This window comes from Furipterus horrens, unplaced genomic scaffold (genome assembly GCF_987537825.1).
Source record: "Furipterus horrens unplaced genomic scaffold, mFurHor1.1.pri manual_scaffold_3, whole genome shotgun sequence".
Classification (NCBI taxonomy): Eukaryota; Metazoa; Chordata; class Mammalia; order Chiroptera; family Furipteridae; genus Furipterus; species Furipterus horrens.
Window position 1 is genome coordinate 162,075,908 of NW_028327173.1, and position 18,818 is coordinate 162,094,725.

The window sequence follows — 18,818 nt, forward strand, 5'->3', positions numbered from 1 at the left end:
TGAAAGGTTCTCCCTGAATGACATGCCTTATCACGCAAAATTCACCACTCCCTTTATGATCTTCCTTATTCCAACCCTACCTGGTCCATGCCAGGCCCCATGCTAAAATGTGTCTACAAGTGGCAAGTTAAGCAAATGTGAGAATGCATAGTTATTTCACTAAGATGCTCTGTTCACTGTCTCCCTAGTATAGGGATGTAGGGAATTGCTGTCAGAGAGACAGGAGTTCAAATCCTGACTTGACCACTTCTGGCAATGCAATTTTGGGTGAAATTCTTGTCCTCCATCAGACTCTGTCCCTATTGCTGCTCTCCTATTCCTACCAGCCTAGAGTTACTCTAGTTTCTAGCTGGATGGTCCTATAGTCACAAGGATGGCAGGATGGAAGATGGTCCTCTCCACCTCTGTGTTGGGTCCTCCTAGGTCGCCCTCCATTGGTCATTCTCCTGGAAATGTTCTTTGGGGTTCCCCAAAGCTACGGCTCATGACTATCTCCATCACCTCACAGGAACCCCATTGGCTGCTGTTCTTTTAAACCTTTGGGTTGTCCCAGAGCTGGCAGAGGTGGAACAGATACCAGTTTAAGCACCATCCCCAATCTTATATTCCAGAGCCATTTGGAAGAAGACCTCGAGCTGTTGAACAAAATGAAACGTTGCAGGAGACGAAGACAAGATTTCTGCTCTTTGAAGGGGAAAGCGACAAGGGTTGTCAGATTGAGCTCCACCATCCAGACACATTACAGCAGTGCGGCTTCAACTCCTCTCTGCCGCTGGTGATGATGATCCACGGGTGGTCGGTAGGGAACGCTGGCCTGGCTTTTTTCTCTGCTTTCCCATTTTCTTTCTTTTCTCCCTAGTGTGTTCAATTTTAATAAAAAGATAGGGAGTTCGTGATAACAACTTCATGCGTAATATTTGTAAAGCACATTCTAATTTTCCAAGGGCTTTCCCACACATTATTTCATTGATTATCTCAATTCCATCAGTGAGCAGGGAGGGCAAAGTATAATTATCTTCATGTTTCAGATAATAAAATGTGACTCAAAGAGGTCACACAGAACATGAGGGCCCATAGGGACTGCAGTCCACGCAGGTGAAGCTGCATGTCTCACAGGAGGAGGTAGGAAGCCAGAAGACAATGTCTCTCGGTGAAATGTTGTATCTGTCAGTGTTAAATTCAGCTGCAAGTAACAAAAATCCAACTGGCAGTGGTTCAGATAAGTCAAAAGTTTGTTTCTATTTCATACAATAGTCAGGGATATGTAATCCAAAATTGCATAAATGGCTTTGGTCAATGAAGTCCTGAAGGACCTAACTCATTTCCAGCTCACTCCTCTACCGTCCTTAGATGTGGGCCTCATCCTCATTGTCCAAGATGGCATCTACAGCACCAGCCATCACATCTTTGTTCCAGGTAGTAAGTGTTATATACAAAGGAGTCAAAGAGCAGGGGTTCTTTTTTAACAACTTTAGTGATACATAATTCACATACCATACAATTCATCCATTTAATGTGTACAGGTCAATGGCTTTGGTATAAAAGAGTGTTTGGGTTTTTTTTAGGTTAGCCTTCCAGAAGCATCTGTGAAATGCTTCCAATTATACCCATGGGCCATACCTAGATGGAAAGGTAGGTGAGACATGGGTAGCCTCCTAGAGAAAGTGTAGCCTTTTAGTGATACTAAAAATATTATTACTATGGAAGAAGGGGAGAGAGAATATTGTGGGCAACAACTGAAGTCAAACTAAGTAAGGCCTTACCTCCAAGAAGAAATTCTGACTCCCAGTTACCAGCCCACCCATGATTTGAAGCTAAGTTCACAACAGGAAACTTCCAGGATTTGGGAATCTATTTCATGGCTTGGAAACCTTTCCCTGCTGTCTAGCTGGAAATACTACTGAAATCCCCTTCTATTCTGCCCTGGAGAGTAAAATGGGCCCATCTACCCACACACCACCCTTTCTCCAAGGACCTGCTACCTGCAGGCTCACAGCCTCACATGAACAAAGCAGACCCCCTGCCTGGCCTTGAGGGGCAGGAGGAGCCACATGACACCAGGTGTGTGTAGCCACCAGGTGGAGTGCCTTCTATCACCATCCCAGAATAGCACAGAGGCTCCTACAGCTGGCCAGCAGCTTCCCCCCAGAATTTAAAGGGGTCCCCCATCCTAGAGAAATGCGGATTGGCAGTGAAGGTGGTGGGGGCGCTTTTCTGCCCCTAGAGAAGGGGCCCATAGATTGAAGTCCTGCTGGAGCTAGGCCATTGACATTATATATCAGCACATGTAACCACCAGTCCCTGCCGCCCTCCCACTGTCCCTGCCTCACCCCCACTCTCCCTGCTTCCCCCTCACCTCTCCCTGCCTCCAGCAACACCCAAGTGCTTGTAGCTCCTTCCATGTACCATAGGATTTCTCTCCTCTTGGCCTGTGCTTTCTACTTACAGGAGCCTTTCCTCTCTTCTCCTGTGAGGCAGTATTCATTGTATATTAGGTGCTCCAAAAATACTTGTTAACTGAAATAATGACTGAATAAATATCTTGTTTACAAATGCAATGTGAAGATAGCAGGGTCCTTTTGCCAGAATGAGCTCTTCATTCTCAAATGTTCATCCAGACTGGAATGCACCTACCATTATTAACAATGATAATAACAGCAATTGCAATAACTAACCTCTACTGAGTGCTTACTACGTTTCAGGCAATGTTCTTAGTGCTTTGCACCTATTAACTGGTTTCATCTTCACAATGATCCTGGAAGGAGGGCACTATTGTTACCCCCATTTTCCAGATGAGAAAACTGGGGCACAGAAATGTTAAATAACTTGCCCAAGGTCACTCAGCTAGCAACTGGGGGGGTGGGGGTGTCTGAATTTGAACCCAAGATGCTACATCCACACAGAAGGCACTGGGGAAACATTTATAAATGAGTGAATCTTTCCCTGGATGACTTGTCAAACCATCAGCTTTGCTCTTCACCTCTGTGGTCTAGTCTTCAACCACACTTGCCTTTTCTCCCCTCCCCAGATGTACCATACTGTCCCTTTGTGATTCTGCATCTCTGCACGTGCTTTTCCTTCTGCCAGGGATGCCCCAGACACCACCCCTCAACCCTGCAACCACCACCAGATCCACCTGCTCACCCTATTCTTCTACCAGAACTATTTGTCCTTTAAGACACAGCATAAATGTCTTTGCCCTGTGAACCCACCAGAACCACCCTAGAAACATTTATTGAGCTTCTACTATGTTCTGGCTCGTGGTGCTACTCCCTCTGAAGCACGCAGAACACAGTGAGAGAGAGGAGAGGAAATGCGGTGGATGTCAGAGCTGGGCAAGCAGACCTCAAGGAGGAGCTGTGTGGGAGCTGACCCCCAGAGGAGAGGTCAGCGTTCAGTGCCTGATTTACACAGACATTTCCATCAATTTCAGGATTGGAAAGTCCTAAAATGGGGAAATGCTAAGACAATGGTTCTCAGTTGGGGGCTGGGGGTGGTAGCTCCCAGGAAATATTTAGCAAAGTCAGAGGAATTTTTGGTTTTTATAACTGGGGCAGGGGGTGCTGCTGGCATCTCATGGCTGGAGGCCAGAGGTGCTGCTGAATCTCCCACAATGCACAGGACAGCCCCCACAACAAACAGGGATCTGGTCCAAATGTTAATGGTGCTGAGGTTGGAAAAACCCTTAGAGAAAAGGATCCAGCATTAGCCAAGGGTCAGAAAAAACAAAAAAAGAAGTGAACAGGGGAAAAGCAGACATAACTGCGAAGCGCCCTCCGTCCCCTCCTGGCGAGGCTGACTAGCCTGTGGATCTACCCTCAGCTGGACGGCTTGCTGGAAAACTGGATCTGGGAGATGGTGGCCGCACTGAAGTCTCAAATGGCCCAGCCGGTGAATGTGGCGCTGGCAGACTGGATGGCCCTGGCCCAAAACCACTATGCCATCGCCGTCCGCAACACCCGCATCGTGGGAGAGGAGGTCGCAGCATTTCTCCGGTGGTTGGAGGTAAGACCTGCCCCCACCTCCCTCCCCCTCCCGTCCTCAAAGGCCAAGTGAGTTAAGCTGGTCTCCAACAGCAACCCAGACAGCAGAGTGGCTTCAGAGAAGCTCCCAGGACTGGAAAGGCCTGACACGGTGGCCAGGCCCCAGGGCTCTCTCAGCTGCCTCACTGGCACCCCTGTTTTGTAAAATTACCTTCTCCCCCCACCCCATCTACTATTCCTTTTATGTTCACCTCTTGGACATGCTAAGGGATCTGAGCACACCCTGTAAACCGCCAAACCCCTCCCAGACGAACAGGATCGCTTCCATAGGGCTTGCATATCCAAGTGGAGACAGGCAGCAGGAGGGAAAATTCCTATGCAGGGCCCCAGGCTGCTGAGCCTGAAAGGAACGAGGACAGAGTCTGCAAGGTGAGAAGCCAGTGTGGGTCTGGAGTACGAACGAAGCTCCTCATTTGCGATCAGGTGCAGAGAACAGGGTGGGAGCCTGCATGAGCTGGGCCCACGAGGCTTTTATCCAGGCAGCTCTTCGCCTCCTGCAACCATCTTATCGCTGTCTTCCAGGAATCTGTTCAATTTTCTCGAAGCAATGTTCATCTAATTGGGTACAGCCTGGGTGCACACGTCTCAGGATTTGCTGGCAGTTACATCGGCGGAAAGCACAAGATTGGGAGAATTACAGGTAACAGTGCCTGATAATGAACAACTGTAATCTCGCAGCTGCATCGGGGCACAGAGCGAGCGCCTGCTTTTCCAATAGTCTCCTAATGAACACCCCCCGGCGTCCTGCGAGCGGGATCGGTGTTCAAGGAAGGGCTTGTAGCACCACGGGGAGCATGAGCACCGTCATAGACTGCTCTTCTGGAGAATGCTGAAATCACAGCCTCCGATGCTATTGCCTTTCCTCCAACAGACGCCTCCCAGAGTCAGTCAGGCCATTATAGGATCTAAAATGCAGATTTTTTCTGTGCACTTTTGTAGCAGGAAGAAGTTTATTTTTCAACCTGTGGTTTAAAAAGCCCAATGTGCGCAAGTTAAAGAATCACAGCCCTAAATATGCTGTAACCGCAGCCCCATTTGTGCCTCAGTTTCCACATTTGAGAAACACATGGGTCTTACTCTGAGACCCATTGGGGTTGAGGGAGAGAGCTCTGCGCCCCCAAGCTCTACACCAGCTCGGAAAGGGCCTTAGATACCCAGGAAGAGAGAAAGAGGTGCGAGAAGGCCTCTCCTCCCAGGTGTCCCTGACACCAGCTGCCACCACCCCCCGTGCTGCCCCAGAGTTACATTAGGAAAAACACACCTGACCAGGTGGTTCCCCAGCCAAGTCCCCAAAGCCCACGGATCCCTACAATGGCCCAGGCAAGGCCCTTCACAGTGTGGTGTCCCCAGTGCTTCCGTTTCCCCTCTGGCAGTTTCCTTGTTACGGTTCTAGGCTTCAATAGCACCACATCTCCAACTCCTGCTCATCCTTCAAGACCCAGCAGGCTAAAACAATATCTCACAGGTGAAAACAACCCAAAGGAAATTTAAGATGAATAGCATTGCTATGACCTTTTCTTTTTGTCAAGAACATGTCTGAAAACTACTCTCTACTGTTACCGTTACTTCATTAAAGAAGACATTTATTTTAATATGGGAAAAGATAGGGATAATGGCAGATATTTAAACCAAATAAATCTTATGAGAATTTTTCTTTTTTTTTCATCTTGCTGGTGACGGGAGAGGCCTGGTCCCCAGACCAGTCACTGTGCCCCCACTGCTGTGATGTAACACTCAATAGCCTGGGTGTGAGCAGACCTTCCATGGAAAGCCCAGGAGGCCCATCACCAAAGAACCTGGCCATAGGCTGATCGGAACAGCAGAGGCTGTACCAAGCCCAGGACCCTCCTCCCTGGCCGGCATGGTGGCCCCATCAGGCATTATGAGCCAGGACCACATGTCAGAGGCAGCAGGGCAGCTAATTACTCTGTTGTTCACTTGTAGTTAGCCTGATGAAGAAAGGAATCTAAATCACACCGGGGAACAGGCACTCCCCGTGGCCTCCTGGAAACTCCTTCGCCCCCCCCTTGGGGATGAAAGTCAGGGCTGGTGTGGGAGGGACACCCAGGGGCCCCCAGAGAAGGTAAAGGAAGAAAGAGAAAAGACTTTGGTACATAAACACTCCCCAACTGCCGCCAGCCAGGAGCTGCCACTTGTCTCATGCAAACACATCTGTCACTGGAGGACCAGAGCTTGGAGCAGTGCTATTTGCTCTCAGCATCTTCGCCAGGGGACAGTGAGGTCCCCAGGCTGTTGTGGACATTCCTATGACATGACATTAGGAGAAAAGCCAGCTTGTTTAGGGAAGTTATTGACAACATTCTGGCACATAAATTCTTTTTTCATGGGTAGGTTAAAACAACTTAGAATAAGCACAGTGAGTTTTTTGTATGCAAACAGGTGCTTTGGAAGGTAGCTTGAGAGGTACTTAAAACTGACTTGCTTAAATAAATCAAGCATTCCCTCATAACCTTATTTCTACCACTGTATAGTTCCTGCAAACCTCTTTTCCCCACAGATAATGCTCAGCCTGTGTTCAATTTTCAGCACCATGAATTACTGTGGTTTGACTGCAAAAAATTTGTGGCAAGATTTTCTAGAGAAAGATTATGCCCTAGGATTTTCTTCTTCCTGTTGGCTCATGAATGTGTAATAATATGACTAAGTTAAAAAAGAGCATTCCTCCTCCCCTTCCCTGGTTTCCGTCTAAACCTTGCCCTTGCCTTCCTCTTAGGACTGGATGCCGCGGGCCCTTTGTTTGAAGGAACTTCCCCCAGCGACCGTCTTTCACCAGATGATGCCAATTTTGTGGACGCCATTCACACCTTTACCTGGGAGCACATAGGCCTGAGTGTGGGCATCAAACAGCCCATAGCACACTATGACTTCTACCCCAACGGGGGCTCCTTCCAGCCTGGCTGCCACTTCCTGGAGTTCTACAAACACATTACCAAGCATGGCCTAAATGGTGAGGAAGAGGACAAGGCCCAGAGCGCTGGCCTGCACCCCCACACTTGCATGGGGCCTCTGGATCCAGTGCAATCTACCAGCTCTGTGGATTCTGGGAAGAGTCTGGCAAGGATGGAGGCCCACGGTGTATGCTCACCGAGTCCACTCAGAGAGAGGGCTAGTGGGAAAGGGTTAGGGCTGGTGTTCCCCCAGCCAGGCCCCTCCTCTTATCAGACAGAGGTTTTCGGAGCCCAAGCTCTGAGGATGAGCTGAGGGCACCACCAGGGATCCCACCTCTTACCCTGACTCAGTGCGAAGTCCCTTCAAGGCTCGTAGCCCTTCTGTGGTTAGTCCACCTTCTGCAGAAGCTTTGTGACTCAGGCAGCTTTCCCTACACGGCTCACATGAGGATCCACTTAATAGATTATGGCTTCTGATACTTGGTCTCACAAGAGCACAAAAATTCTTCTATCCCTGTGAGGTTTAATCAGCTGGTCCTCCAGCACAGTACTGAGATTCTTCCAACTCGAAGTTCAGCTCTGAACGTGTCCTCGTGACTTTCTTTAGTTCAGGGTAAAGCCTGCACGTGGCATTAGCTGGGCTGTGATCCCACTTCTCTCTCAGACCCGAAACAGTAACGTGTGCCATGATGACATGCATGGGGTCAAAAAACCAAGCTTAAAAAAACAGATACCATACTTCCCCTGGACATTCCAAATTCCTTGTTATTATAAAACACGATCCCAATTAAAACACGCCAGCTCACTGTAAGCCCCTGGAGATCTCCACTCCTGCATAGCACATGCTGTGGTGAGTGCATCTCCATCACCACCCCTCCCGTACCAGAACGACCTTCACACTCAACATTATCTCATTTTGGCTGGACTCCCAGCTTTCCAGCCACCCATGCCTGAGAGAACACTCTGGGATATTCCCTATCATGTCTTCCATCTCCCTGGAGCCATCACCCCTCTAGTCGCCAGCAGCTCTGGCTGACTGTCCAGCCAGCCCTCCTCTCAGGTCTGCACCCTCTACAGACCCTAGGACGGTGTTTAGACTCCAGTTGTCTGGTAAACGCATCTCCGACCAGTGAGTGCTGTTTGATTTTTTTGTGTGTTGACCTTCAAAGTGATGAAACCAAGTATATTTATTTAGCTTGCCCAACCTGGGTGTGGTTCTTCTCAGTTCTCTTCACCCTTACGTTGGAAAGCTAAACGAACGGTAACAGGATAGATAAGAGCTTTACCGTCCTCACCAGCCACCTTGGTGAGGCTCAGTGAGGTCAAGTGAGTTAGGGAATGTCTTTCAAGCTCCGTTTCCTCCCTTGTAACAGCAGCTTCAAGGAGCTGTGTGAAGACGCAGGGAGATGATGAGCGAATGCAGTCAGCAGAGTGCCTGCCTCCTAGTAGGTGCTTAACAAATGCAGCCACTAGCAACCAAGAACTATGACCAATCCTGGGGAAGAGCTTTTGGCAAAGTTGCCTGTGCTCTGCCTTCACAGGAGGCACTTTACATGTCTTGTGGTGGTTTCTCCACATTCTTTGAGAATCATTTACTAGATTAGGGTAAGATTTGGAGAATGAAAAGAAAGAAAGAAAGAAAGAAAGAGAGAGAGAGAGAGGGGAGGGAGGGAGGGAGGGAGGGAGGGAGGGAGGGAGGGAGAGAGAGAGAAAGAAAGAAGGAAAGAAAGAAAGAAAGAAAGAAAGAAAGAAAGAAAGAAAGAAAGAAAGAAAGAAAGAAAGAAAGAAAGAAAGAAAGAAAGAAAGAAAGAGAGGGAGGGAGGGAGGGAGGGAGGGAGAGAGAGAGAGAAAGAAAGAAGGAAAGAAAGAAAGAAAGAAAGAAAGAGAGAGAGAGAGAGGGAGGGAGGGAGGGAGAGAGGGAGGGAGGGAGGGAGAGAGAGAGAGAGAAAGAAGGAAAGAAAGAAAGAAAAAAGAAAAGAAAGAAGGAAGGAAGGAAGGAGGGAATGGAGGGAGGGAGAGAGGGAAGGTAGCTAAACCTCCTAAGCTTGCAGGAGGGGTTAGGTCTGTTCAGACCTGGTCACTGAGGCATGTTCTTCTAGAAGCCCATCCTATGCTGGTTTACAGGCCAGTTACCCCAGGGATGCCATGGCTGCTTTGGGACGGAAGGTAGACACTGTCGGAGGGGTCTCAGCTCTCAGCAGACCCATCGCTGAGCCCCTGAAGTGCCCCCGCCCTGGTTTCCCTGGCTTGAAGAAAAGAGGCATTCCACACTAGCGTTTGCCAGCTAACTCACTTGTGCATTTTTAACCACTCAAGAAAGAAATTTTTCTAAAAGGAATTACACCACCCTGCTTTCTTAAATAATCTGATATCTTCTTAGTGACTTGGGGTTCCCTTTAAAACACCTACCATAACATGCTGTGGTCGCGGGGTTCCTGGGACTCTGCCTCCACCCTAAGTGACTGAGAGGAGTCCACTCTTCCTGAAGTTTTCAGCCACTGACTCCATGCGCCACTGTCAGTGGTCGACCTCAGCAACCCCACCCCTCCGACCTAATATGCTGCTGCTACTCTGCACGGAGAAACAAGATGATCCTTTGAGCTGAAGGTGCTTTGGATTAAAGGTTGCTAACGTTCTTCTTGCCCTCTGTTCCAGCCATCCCCCAGACCATAAAATGCGCCCACGAGCGGTCCGTGCACCTCTTCATTGACTCCCTGCTGCACCCCGACCAGCAGAGCACGGCCTACCTGTGCAACAGCATGGACAGCTTCAGCCAGGGCCTGTGCCTGAGCTGCAAGAAGGGCCGCTGCAACACGCTGGGCTACCACATCCGCCGGGAGGGGCAAAGCAAGAAGAGCAAGAAACTCTTCCTGGTGACACGAGACCAGTCTCCCTTCAAAGGTGAGTGCAGGTCGCCTGAAGCCTTCGCCAGGGCGGGAGGCAGCACCCTGTCTGAAGGTTCAGAAGGCCCTGAAGTCTTTTCCTGGAGTGACGTCAGGTTCCATTTTGGTGTTTCTGAAACTGCACGGATTGTGTACGGTGATATTGACAAGGCCTTTCTTTCCCCAAGAAGGTGGCCCCCACGCTGCCCAATGCTAACGGAAAAGCCTTAATACTTTCTCAAACAATCCTTGGGCTGACCTCTCTTCATCCATTTTCACGATCCCCTAAGCAGTTACCTCGACCACCCAGGCCTCACTGTTATGGAGACCTGGGGGTGTCTCTAAACCCGGCCTAGAACCCAGTACTTTCATTCGCTCCAGACCCCCATGAAAAAAAAAAAAAACAGCTCCAGGCTACATTTGCTCCTCCTTCCCCCTAAAGTTTGAATTAGCTGAGCTTACAGGACATCATTGCCTGGTAAGGCCTTTCCAAGAGGCATTTCAGCTTCCACTGTTTCCCAGTCAGATCCTCACCTCAGGCAGAATCGCAGTCCCTACCCCTCTCTGGGCTGAACAGGAGGTCAGAGAAAGGGCTGTGGTTCTGTCCTGGGCTGAAGCCAGCAGAGAAGTACTCCACTGAAGCCGTGTCTTCCTGGAGGGAACCGGGAGACATCTGTTGCCATTAACATGGCTGCCTAATCCTTCAAACAGCTCGTGAGTGATTTACCATCGCAGTCTTTCCAAGCATGGGCTTGTCTGCACTGGGAGGAGCCGTGTTGTGCTGTTTGATCTTTACTGTGCAAATATTTGGATCTGCCAAAGGTGTATGCCTCGTCACCACCACTGTGCACTTGCGTAGCATTTTACACAAAACATTAGATGCGGCCATGTATTCCCTGTGGCTCCCACATCAGCCCAGCAAGGTCAGCAGGCTGGTTACTCTCCCATTTAAAAGGAGAGCAAAACTCGGATGGAGTGACATGCCCACAGCCGGGAGGGAGACCTAGCGCCAGGTACATCCGACTCCCAGTCCAGTGGTCCTTTTTACTATCAGGCTCTCGAGTTCAGGCGCCCAGGTGACTAATTTGTTAGGCTCAGTGGAGTCCTCTGTTTATCTGAACTTTTGCCCTCCAGCCAGAGTTCCCTTCCCCTAGCGGAGCCACGCAGCCCAGTACCGGCAGAAATCCCGTTGTGCAAGGCTGATAGCTTCCGAGAGTACTTGGGGTGAGGGCAGGACCTTTCCCACCTCAGGGGCCAGAGGGTCCCCTCTGTTGTTTGTGCCTTGAGGGTGAAGGAGCCAGTGGTATCTGGAAGCAGGTGAGGAAATTTGGAAGGCCTCTTGCTTCAGGGAGCTCCGCCACCACAGGCTGCCAATTAGACACTCACTCATTAGGGTTAACCAGCTCCTCTTTTAAATGGCAAAGCCTCCTGAAGCGATTAAGCTTCTCAGATAATCACATTTCACTGGATCTACTTTAATCCTGGAGTGTTAGCATTTCGAGAGACTGTTCACCCCTGCCGGTTGCACAGACAGGAAAACCTAGGCCCAGATGGGGGAAATCATTTGTCCAAGATCACAAAGTGGGCTCTTGGCAGTGCCAGCATTTAGACCCAGAACTCCAAAGAACTACTTAAGTGATTTTTATTACCCCAGTAGCCTGCCCTGGTCCGTTTGGGGTGAAGGAGGCAGGAGAGGAGAGGGGGAGGGGTTTGCTTTCTTCTTGAGATAAGCTGGGAAGAAGGGTCCTTTTTCGCCTTCCAGGACTGGGCTGTGCATTTGAAGTGAGAGGCTTGGTCCAGATTAAGGGATCTACTGGGAGCTGGAGGGTGGGGAGGGAGGAGAGTGTCAATAGAAGGAAGAGGGGAAGAAAGAACAGTAGGCACCGGCCTGGCTGAGTCCCTCCCTTTTGCCATGGCCCCCCGGTGCCCAACCTCCCCATGCTTCTGGGTGAGCTCCTTTCTTGTTAAGGAGACTGAAGAATCACATCAGGACAGCACTGCTCACACAGCAGCTACCCACATTGATGTCATCACTTACTCATTTCTTCTTCAAACATTCACTGAGCCAGAGTAGGCAGTGTCCCTACCTCTGGGGAGTCGGGGAGACCAGCCCCTGCCATTCAGTATATGCTCAGTGCTATCCCAGGAAGACAGACCATGAGTCCCTTGGGGAAAACCATTGGGTCTCTTTATTACCAACTACCCATCTTGATGAGAATTGGACCTACAGGGCCAGTGATAATGACACTGGTCAGAACCCAAACCTCCAGCTGCTCCCGAGGTTCCAGTGACATGCTGCAGCCTGCACTGCACCTTTCCCACCTCGGGGCACTCCAGATTCTCCCCAGTTCTGCTTCAGTCCTTCCAGTGAGCCGAGTCCAATTCATCTGCTCACCAGTAGGGAGGAGAGGCCTGTGGTCCCACCAAGCTGCCCTGGGAACGGCTGGGAATTGCACTCAGGTGAGACTCACCTGTTTGGAAGTGGCTGCTCACAGGGACACTGAAATCTATACACTACTATATCATCCAATAAGGTAGCCACTAACCATATGTGACTATTTAAATAATTTAAATTAAATTAAATCAAAAATTTAAGTCATCCGTCACACCAGCCACCGTTCAAGTGCTCAAATACATGGTTGCTGTATCAGAGAGCACAGAAATAGATCTCCATCACCACAGAGAACTCTTTGGATGGGGCTGGCATGAAGCCTTTAATCTAAGCCACCATAACTACATCCTTCTTCACCCATCATGGCCAAGGTCATCTCCGACATGGGCCCCCAGAGCCAGTTTCACTGGCCACCTCCCGCATTTGATAAATACGTATCAATTAGTCAAAGAACAGACTTGCCCAACCCTGGTTACAGAGAACCCACAATCTATATTTTTCAAGGACATCTAATTGTACCATATATTTTAGTGCAGGGCCAGGCTAGGCAAGACAAAAATCACCTCCCAGTTGTCGTTTTACAAAGGATGACTAACTTAGCCCTTGTCCCTCTGGCTCCCAAGACATTTTGACAAAACCATCAAAGGATCTGTTCTCTACAGCCGTCTGCCAGAACGCGGGTAAACACTGGGAGAGCACAGCGCAGCAGAGGAGAGCGGGGAAGCTGTCGCTGAGTGAAACGAGGCAATTTATTGCCCATTTTCATTCTCAGCCTCTCAGAGGAAACTTTAGCAGTTTGGGAGCCAGGTTTTTAAGAGTGGGGGGAGGAAAACGAATCCATATTGAGTAAATTCTGCTTAGCAGGCACCTTATCTAATTGGTCCTGGTAGCTGTCAGATAAGGTAGTGGGTGGAGTGGCGGGAAGTGGCCCCTGGGCCACTGTCCAGTCACCGTGCTAGATGCGCTACATGAATTAGCCCATTTATTTAATCCTCACAACAACCCAGAGACAGACTGAGAAATAGGTGACAGAGACAGAGACGGGTAGGGGGGTGGGATTGATTGATTTTTCCAATAAAAAAATGAAGATTCCAAAAAGTTAAGTTGTCCCAAAGGCACATCGTTTGTGCGTAGCAAATGCAGGGTTTGACCCCAGGTCTCTGATTTCACTGCCCTTGCTTCTTTCACACCACATGGCCTTCTCTACCCCCTCTCTCCCTCCCTCTCTCTCTCCCTCTCTCCTCGGGCCTCATCGGCAGTGGAAGCATGCTTCTGTTACTGCTCCAGCTGGTACGAGCACTCTTTTCTTCTGGTCAGTGAGATGACCGGCCAGACTGGGGTTTAGGAGTCTGTGTGTCTTTGACTTTTCTCAGCTACTTCTATGGAAGGTTCTCACTGATTTCCAGGGAGAATTCCAGAAGAAACAATACATACAGGAGGGAGAGTACAGGCTTGGAATTCAGACAAGGAGTGTCCAGAATTGGGCTTTGCCACCAACTGGATACGTGACCTTGACCTAGTGACAAAACCTATGTGGGCCACGGAGTGATTGTGTACCGATGGGCATGGGGTGAACCACTAAAACTGGGCCCCATGGGTAGGGCTCGGAACCATGCCTGCTCGGTCCAGCTTGTGTAAAGGGAATAGGTGTCACTGGGTTAATACCTTCCAGAAGCCAGTCACTTTCACATATGCCATCTCATCACATCCTCACATGTACCCTGCAAGGAGACATTTAATGCCCATTTTTGAAAGAAGGAACCTGAGCCTGAGAGAGGCTATGAGTGCTTACCACCATGTAGTGGCAGGTGGCAGAGCTGGACTCCAAGCTAGGGCTCCTGTCCCTCGATAAAGGACTCTTACTGCCATCCCACGTGACCACCCACAGCACAAACAGTGGGCAGCAGGGCACCAGTCATCACAAGACTCCTTACCCCTCACACACACACACACACACACACCTTTGTTTTTTTTTATTGTTGTCCTCTTTCAATTGTCCCAATTTTTCCCCCATTGCTCTCCACTGCACCGTCACACCCTCCACAGTCAGTCCCCACCCTGTTGCCCATGTCCATGGGTCATTCATACATGTTCCTTGACTAGACTCTTCCTCTTCTTCCCCCGCTTCTCCCCATCCATCTCCCCTCTGGTCAGTCTGTTCCTTGTTTCCATGCCTCTGGTTCTATTTTGCTCATTTGTTTTGTTCATTAGTTCCCTCTTATAGGTGAGATCATATGATATTTGTCTTTCACTGCCTGGCTTATTTCACTTAGCATAGTATACTCCAGTTCCATCCATGCTGTTGTGAAGAGTAGAAGTTCCTTCTTTCTTTCTGATGCATAGTATTCCATTGTGTAAAGGTACCACGGTGTTTTGATCCACTTATTTACTGATGGGCACTTTGGCTCTTGTAAACAGCGCTGCTGTGAATATAGGGGTGCATAGGTTCTTCTGAATTGGTGTTTCAGTATTCTTTGGGTTATAACCCCAGCAGTGGAATCACTGGGTCAAAAGGCAGTTTTATTTTTTATATTTTTTGAGGAAACACCATACTGTTTTACACAGTGGCTACACCAGTCTGCATTCCCACCAACAGTGCAAAAGGGTTCCCCTTTCTCCACAACCTCACCAGAACTTGTTGTTTGCTGATTTGTTAATGAAAACCATTCTAACTCGACACACACACTTCTTACCCTCCCCATACATACACACACCACCACATTTCTTGGTCTACACACACACACTCCCCTATCTGTGGTGCAGCTACCCACAGAAGGGGCAAGCATCCAATCTTGTGACAATGGGCATCACTTAAATGGGGGGTTACTGTTAAGCCCAAACGTATTCACCAACAGAAGCACATATGCACACACGCATATGTTAACAAAACCACTGGCCCACCTCTTTTCTTCCTCTTTTGAGCCTGCTCTGAGTTCCTTCATCCAGCCCCCTCCCCCACCCCCAGCGCCAGCTGCCTCCGGCGCTGGCCTTCTGCGCAATGCTGTCCATGGGCCTCTCAGTCCCATGATCGTCAGCCTCCCTCCTGGGTCAGAGGCATTTCAGATGAAGGAGCAAGCCCTTGGGGCTGCAAGAAAACACAAGAGATCTCATTCTTTCCACCTTCACCAGAGAAAATCGATACATGGGGGAAAAAAGGCATCTTTGATGTTTGCGAAGGGCATCCATAATATCTCCCAGAGCCAATAGCTAATGATTCAGAATAATTTTCTCCATGAAACTAAATAAATATAAATAAAAACGTTCTCTCTTCATAAATTTCACAACCTGATGCTCACAGCATCTGCCTTGTGAAAATAAACTTAGGCTGTTTTGTTTAAGTGGCACCAGTGGGGTTCACCTGAGATCAGAGTCCTGCATTTCAGGGTGTCTGACCCCAGGAGGAGTCTGGTGAAGGGAACTTTCAGAGGCCTTGCCTCCCTGCAGTGGAGTTTGCCTGATCTCATTCAGGGTTGATTAATTATTTCATGTTTTTCATCGTTAATACCTGAAATAGCTTCTGCCTGAACTGAGGAATGTGTTGTCCCGGCCTCTTTGCACTCACAGGATCAAAGACATTTTCTCTAAATCATTTTTTTTTAATCCTTATTAAACGTACCATGAAGTAAAGTGAGTAAAATTACCTTTTCCCTTAATCTTTGTCCTGGAAGGAGGGTAGGGATGATAGGCAAATTGTCTTTTTTTTCCAAGAAAAACACTATTAAAAATTTCAAAATAAGAATAACTAGTTCTCAGTATAAAAGCCCCTTTCATTTTTAAAAATATTTATGTCAAGGCTTCTCCAAAAAAGTGACTTTCCTAGACCAGGTCATATGGGATTCCCTATGCTATCAACGTGCTACAGGCTCCTGGGGACCCGGGTGCCCTCACTCCCTCACCTCTGTCCCTGCCCCGCAGTCCACACTCAGGCCCCTTACAGTCATGCACCACAGGAGGCTCTGACTTCCTGCGCAGGTCCCACCCCAGGGAGACACTGCAGGGGGAGGGGGAGGGGGAGGAACAGATAACTTTCATTCACGGGATATGAGAGCTAAAGGAGCCTTCGTGGCCATCTAAGCAGACCTGGGTTTTACACAAGCCACCGGAACCTTGGCATCTAAGATGTGGAAATCAATCTCCTCCTGCAGGCAATTTAAGAACAAAGTAAGACAAAAGCCCATCTCCAGGACAGAGACAGGACACATCTATCCCTCTCAGGGCCTAACATTCCGAGGACAGGTGTGACAGGTGGGAGGAATCCGCAGCTTCAGTAGCCCAGGATGGATGTACATGGGCAGAAGGAGCCGCCACTTGGTCGTGGTGGCTTCATTTGAGCAGGTTTTGACCACAGCTTTTCTTCAGGGGCTGAGTGTCTGCCATTTACGTCTTAAGAGCAGATTCGACTTGAAGAACCAGAGCCCCAGGAGACAGTGGGGAGGGTTCTGGGGAATCAGACAGACACCTGGGTTCAAACTCTGCCCCACTTCTATCTAACTATCTGGGTGACCTTGAACCAGTCTCCAAGCCTCTGCCTCATTCTCTGTAATTCATCAGGGTCACTGATGCCCTATCTGTCCAGGTTTCAGCAGAAAACAGAACTCTGTTGGCCTGGGTCAACAGAAGAGAGTGGGCAGAACTCCTTGGCAGGCGATATTAAAGAAACCATCATAGGGTGCCAGCGCACCCCAAACCTTACAACAGGCCAGAAACCATGAGGGAATAGCCCAGGAGAGGGGGAGCTGTGGTGGCGTGAGATGCAGTCACTGTGCTGGCAGGCTCCAAAGCAGGAAGGAGCAGAGCCAAACACCCTGACCTCCTCTGATCACCTATTGGTGCCTCCCCAGAGGTCAGTCTCAACCAGAGACCATTCTGCAAGGCAACCTGGGCAGCGTCGGCTGTGGGGTCACACCCTGGTGGTCAGAGCTGGGCAGAGAGTGGATGGAGATAGCAAGGGAAAGTGTAGAAAGCACAGTCTAGCCAGCATGCTGTCCTTATTTAGTCTTCTTATGAAGACAAAAATAACTTATGTAAAACACATAGTAGGTAGTCTGATGCATAGTAGGATCTCAACAAACGGAAGCTATTTCCTCATTAGTCCTATTCACACATAGGGTCTTTATTGCAGCTCATGTCCTGCCTTGCTTTCATACAAAGGGCCCTGAAGCAGTCCTTAGCTGCCTGGTGTGTGCTATGACCTGTGACCCATGAACCCAGCATTAACTTGACCAGGACTGCCCTCAGGGAGATAAGCCATGGGGTGCCCATGAGGCAGAGGGTAGGCAGAGGTTGACCAGAGTCACAGAAGCCTTCCCAGCTGCAAGTTCCTCCAAGGCCAAGCCACAGCTCAGGCTCTCTTGTTTACTTTCTTAATACTTCTTAAAGCTTTTCTTTTTCCAATGAGATTCTAATTCAAATACATGCTTATTGTAGAAAATTTAGAACTTGTGGAAAAGCATAAAGAAGAGAATAAAAATTAGCTCTCTACACTCTCCAGAGATAAGCACTCTTAACATTTTTGTGAATGTCCCTCTTTCTATGCATTGTTTTATAGTTGGTCTCATCTTACATGTATAATTTAATAGCCTGGTTGTTTGGGGTTCTCCCCCCACTTCTTTTATAAGCATTGAAATCACTCCAAAAGTATCTTTTAACGAGCTCATAAGAGTAAATCACATGGCTGGGAATATGAGCTCGGAAACAGCAGACTAATGTCCAACATCTAACGTCTCACTGCAGCCTACCAGGTCTTCACCACATGACACCATACAATTATTTACCTTGAGCTTCTTCATTTGTACAATGATGCAGGAGGGAGAATGAAGTAAGCATCTCACAAAGTTGTTGCAAAGAGAAACGAAGTACTTACTATGTGAAACCATTAGCTCAGTGTTTAGGACACAGTAAAGAGCTAAATGGTAGTTATCATAATTGTCAATAATATTCCATAGTTATTCCTCTCTTCATGAATATTTAGGCATTTCTGGTTTGTTTTTAATTAAATAACTCTATTATGAGATTTTTGAATTTAAGTCTTCTTTCCCTGCTTCAATTTCAACATTCTAAAATAATTCCATTTCTGAAGCCAGGTGGCCTGGGCTTACATGCCAGGTATGCTGATTACTACCTGTGTGGTCCTGGAAAAGTCACTTAACCTCTCTGTGCTCTAAAAGATCCTGATGTAAGGATTAAATAAGATAATAGATGCAAAACATCTGACACAGTTAAAATAAATATTAGCAAACATTATTGTCTTGCATATTGCCGGTTACACTCTTACTTGTTTATGCCTGACAGCTTTTAGCACTGGGCTGAGCACCAGTAGACTTCCAGTTAATACCTATTGTATTGTTGTTAGTCGTGTTGCTTGGATACTCTGGAAGATGTGCTGCCTCCTCATTAGGAGGTTACCTGAGTTCAGTCCTCCCGCCTCCGCCTGTCCACATGATACCCACCTCCCCCAGCTGATGCCTATGGCCCGCATCTTTGGAAAGGCCTTGCTTTTTGGCCTTAGTTCAACTTATTACATTGTTCTCTTGTAATAGAGTTTCCTAGACACATCTTAAATAGTGTAAGACTTCTCCAGAGGCCCTGGGAC

General features: G+C 48.5%; 1 protein-coding gene across 1 annotated transcript in view; it reads left to right on the forward strand.

The window, feature by feature from the left end:
* Nucleotides 1-18,818, forward strand: part of LIPC (lipase C, hepatic type) — a 126,874-nt gene that overhangs the window by 96,560 nt on the left and 11,496 nt on the right. Inside the window, exons 2-6 of the mRNA XM_090270666.1 lie at nt 612-799; nt 3,823-4,005; nt 4,566-4,683; nt 6,778-7,011; nt 9,608-9,853. Coding sequence (XP_090126792.1) covers nt 612-799; nt 3,823-4,005; nt 4,566-4,683; nt 6,778-7,011; nt 9,608-9,853 — 969 coding nt within the window. The remainder of the gene's footprint in view (nt 1-611; nt 800-3,822; nt 4,006-4,565; nt 4,684-6,777; nt 7,012-9,607; nt 9,854-18,818) is intronic.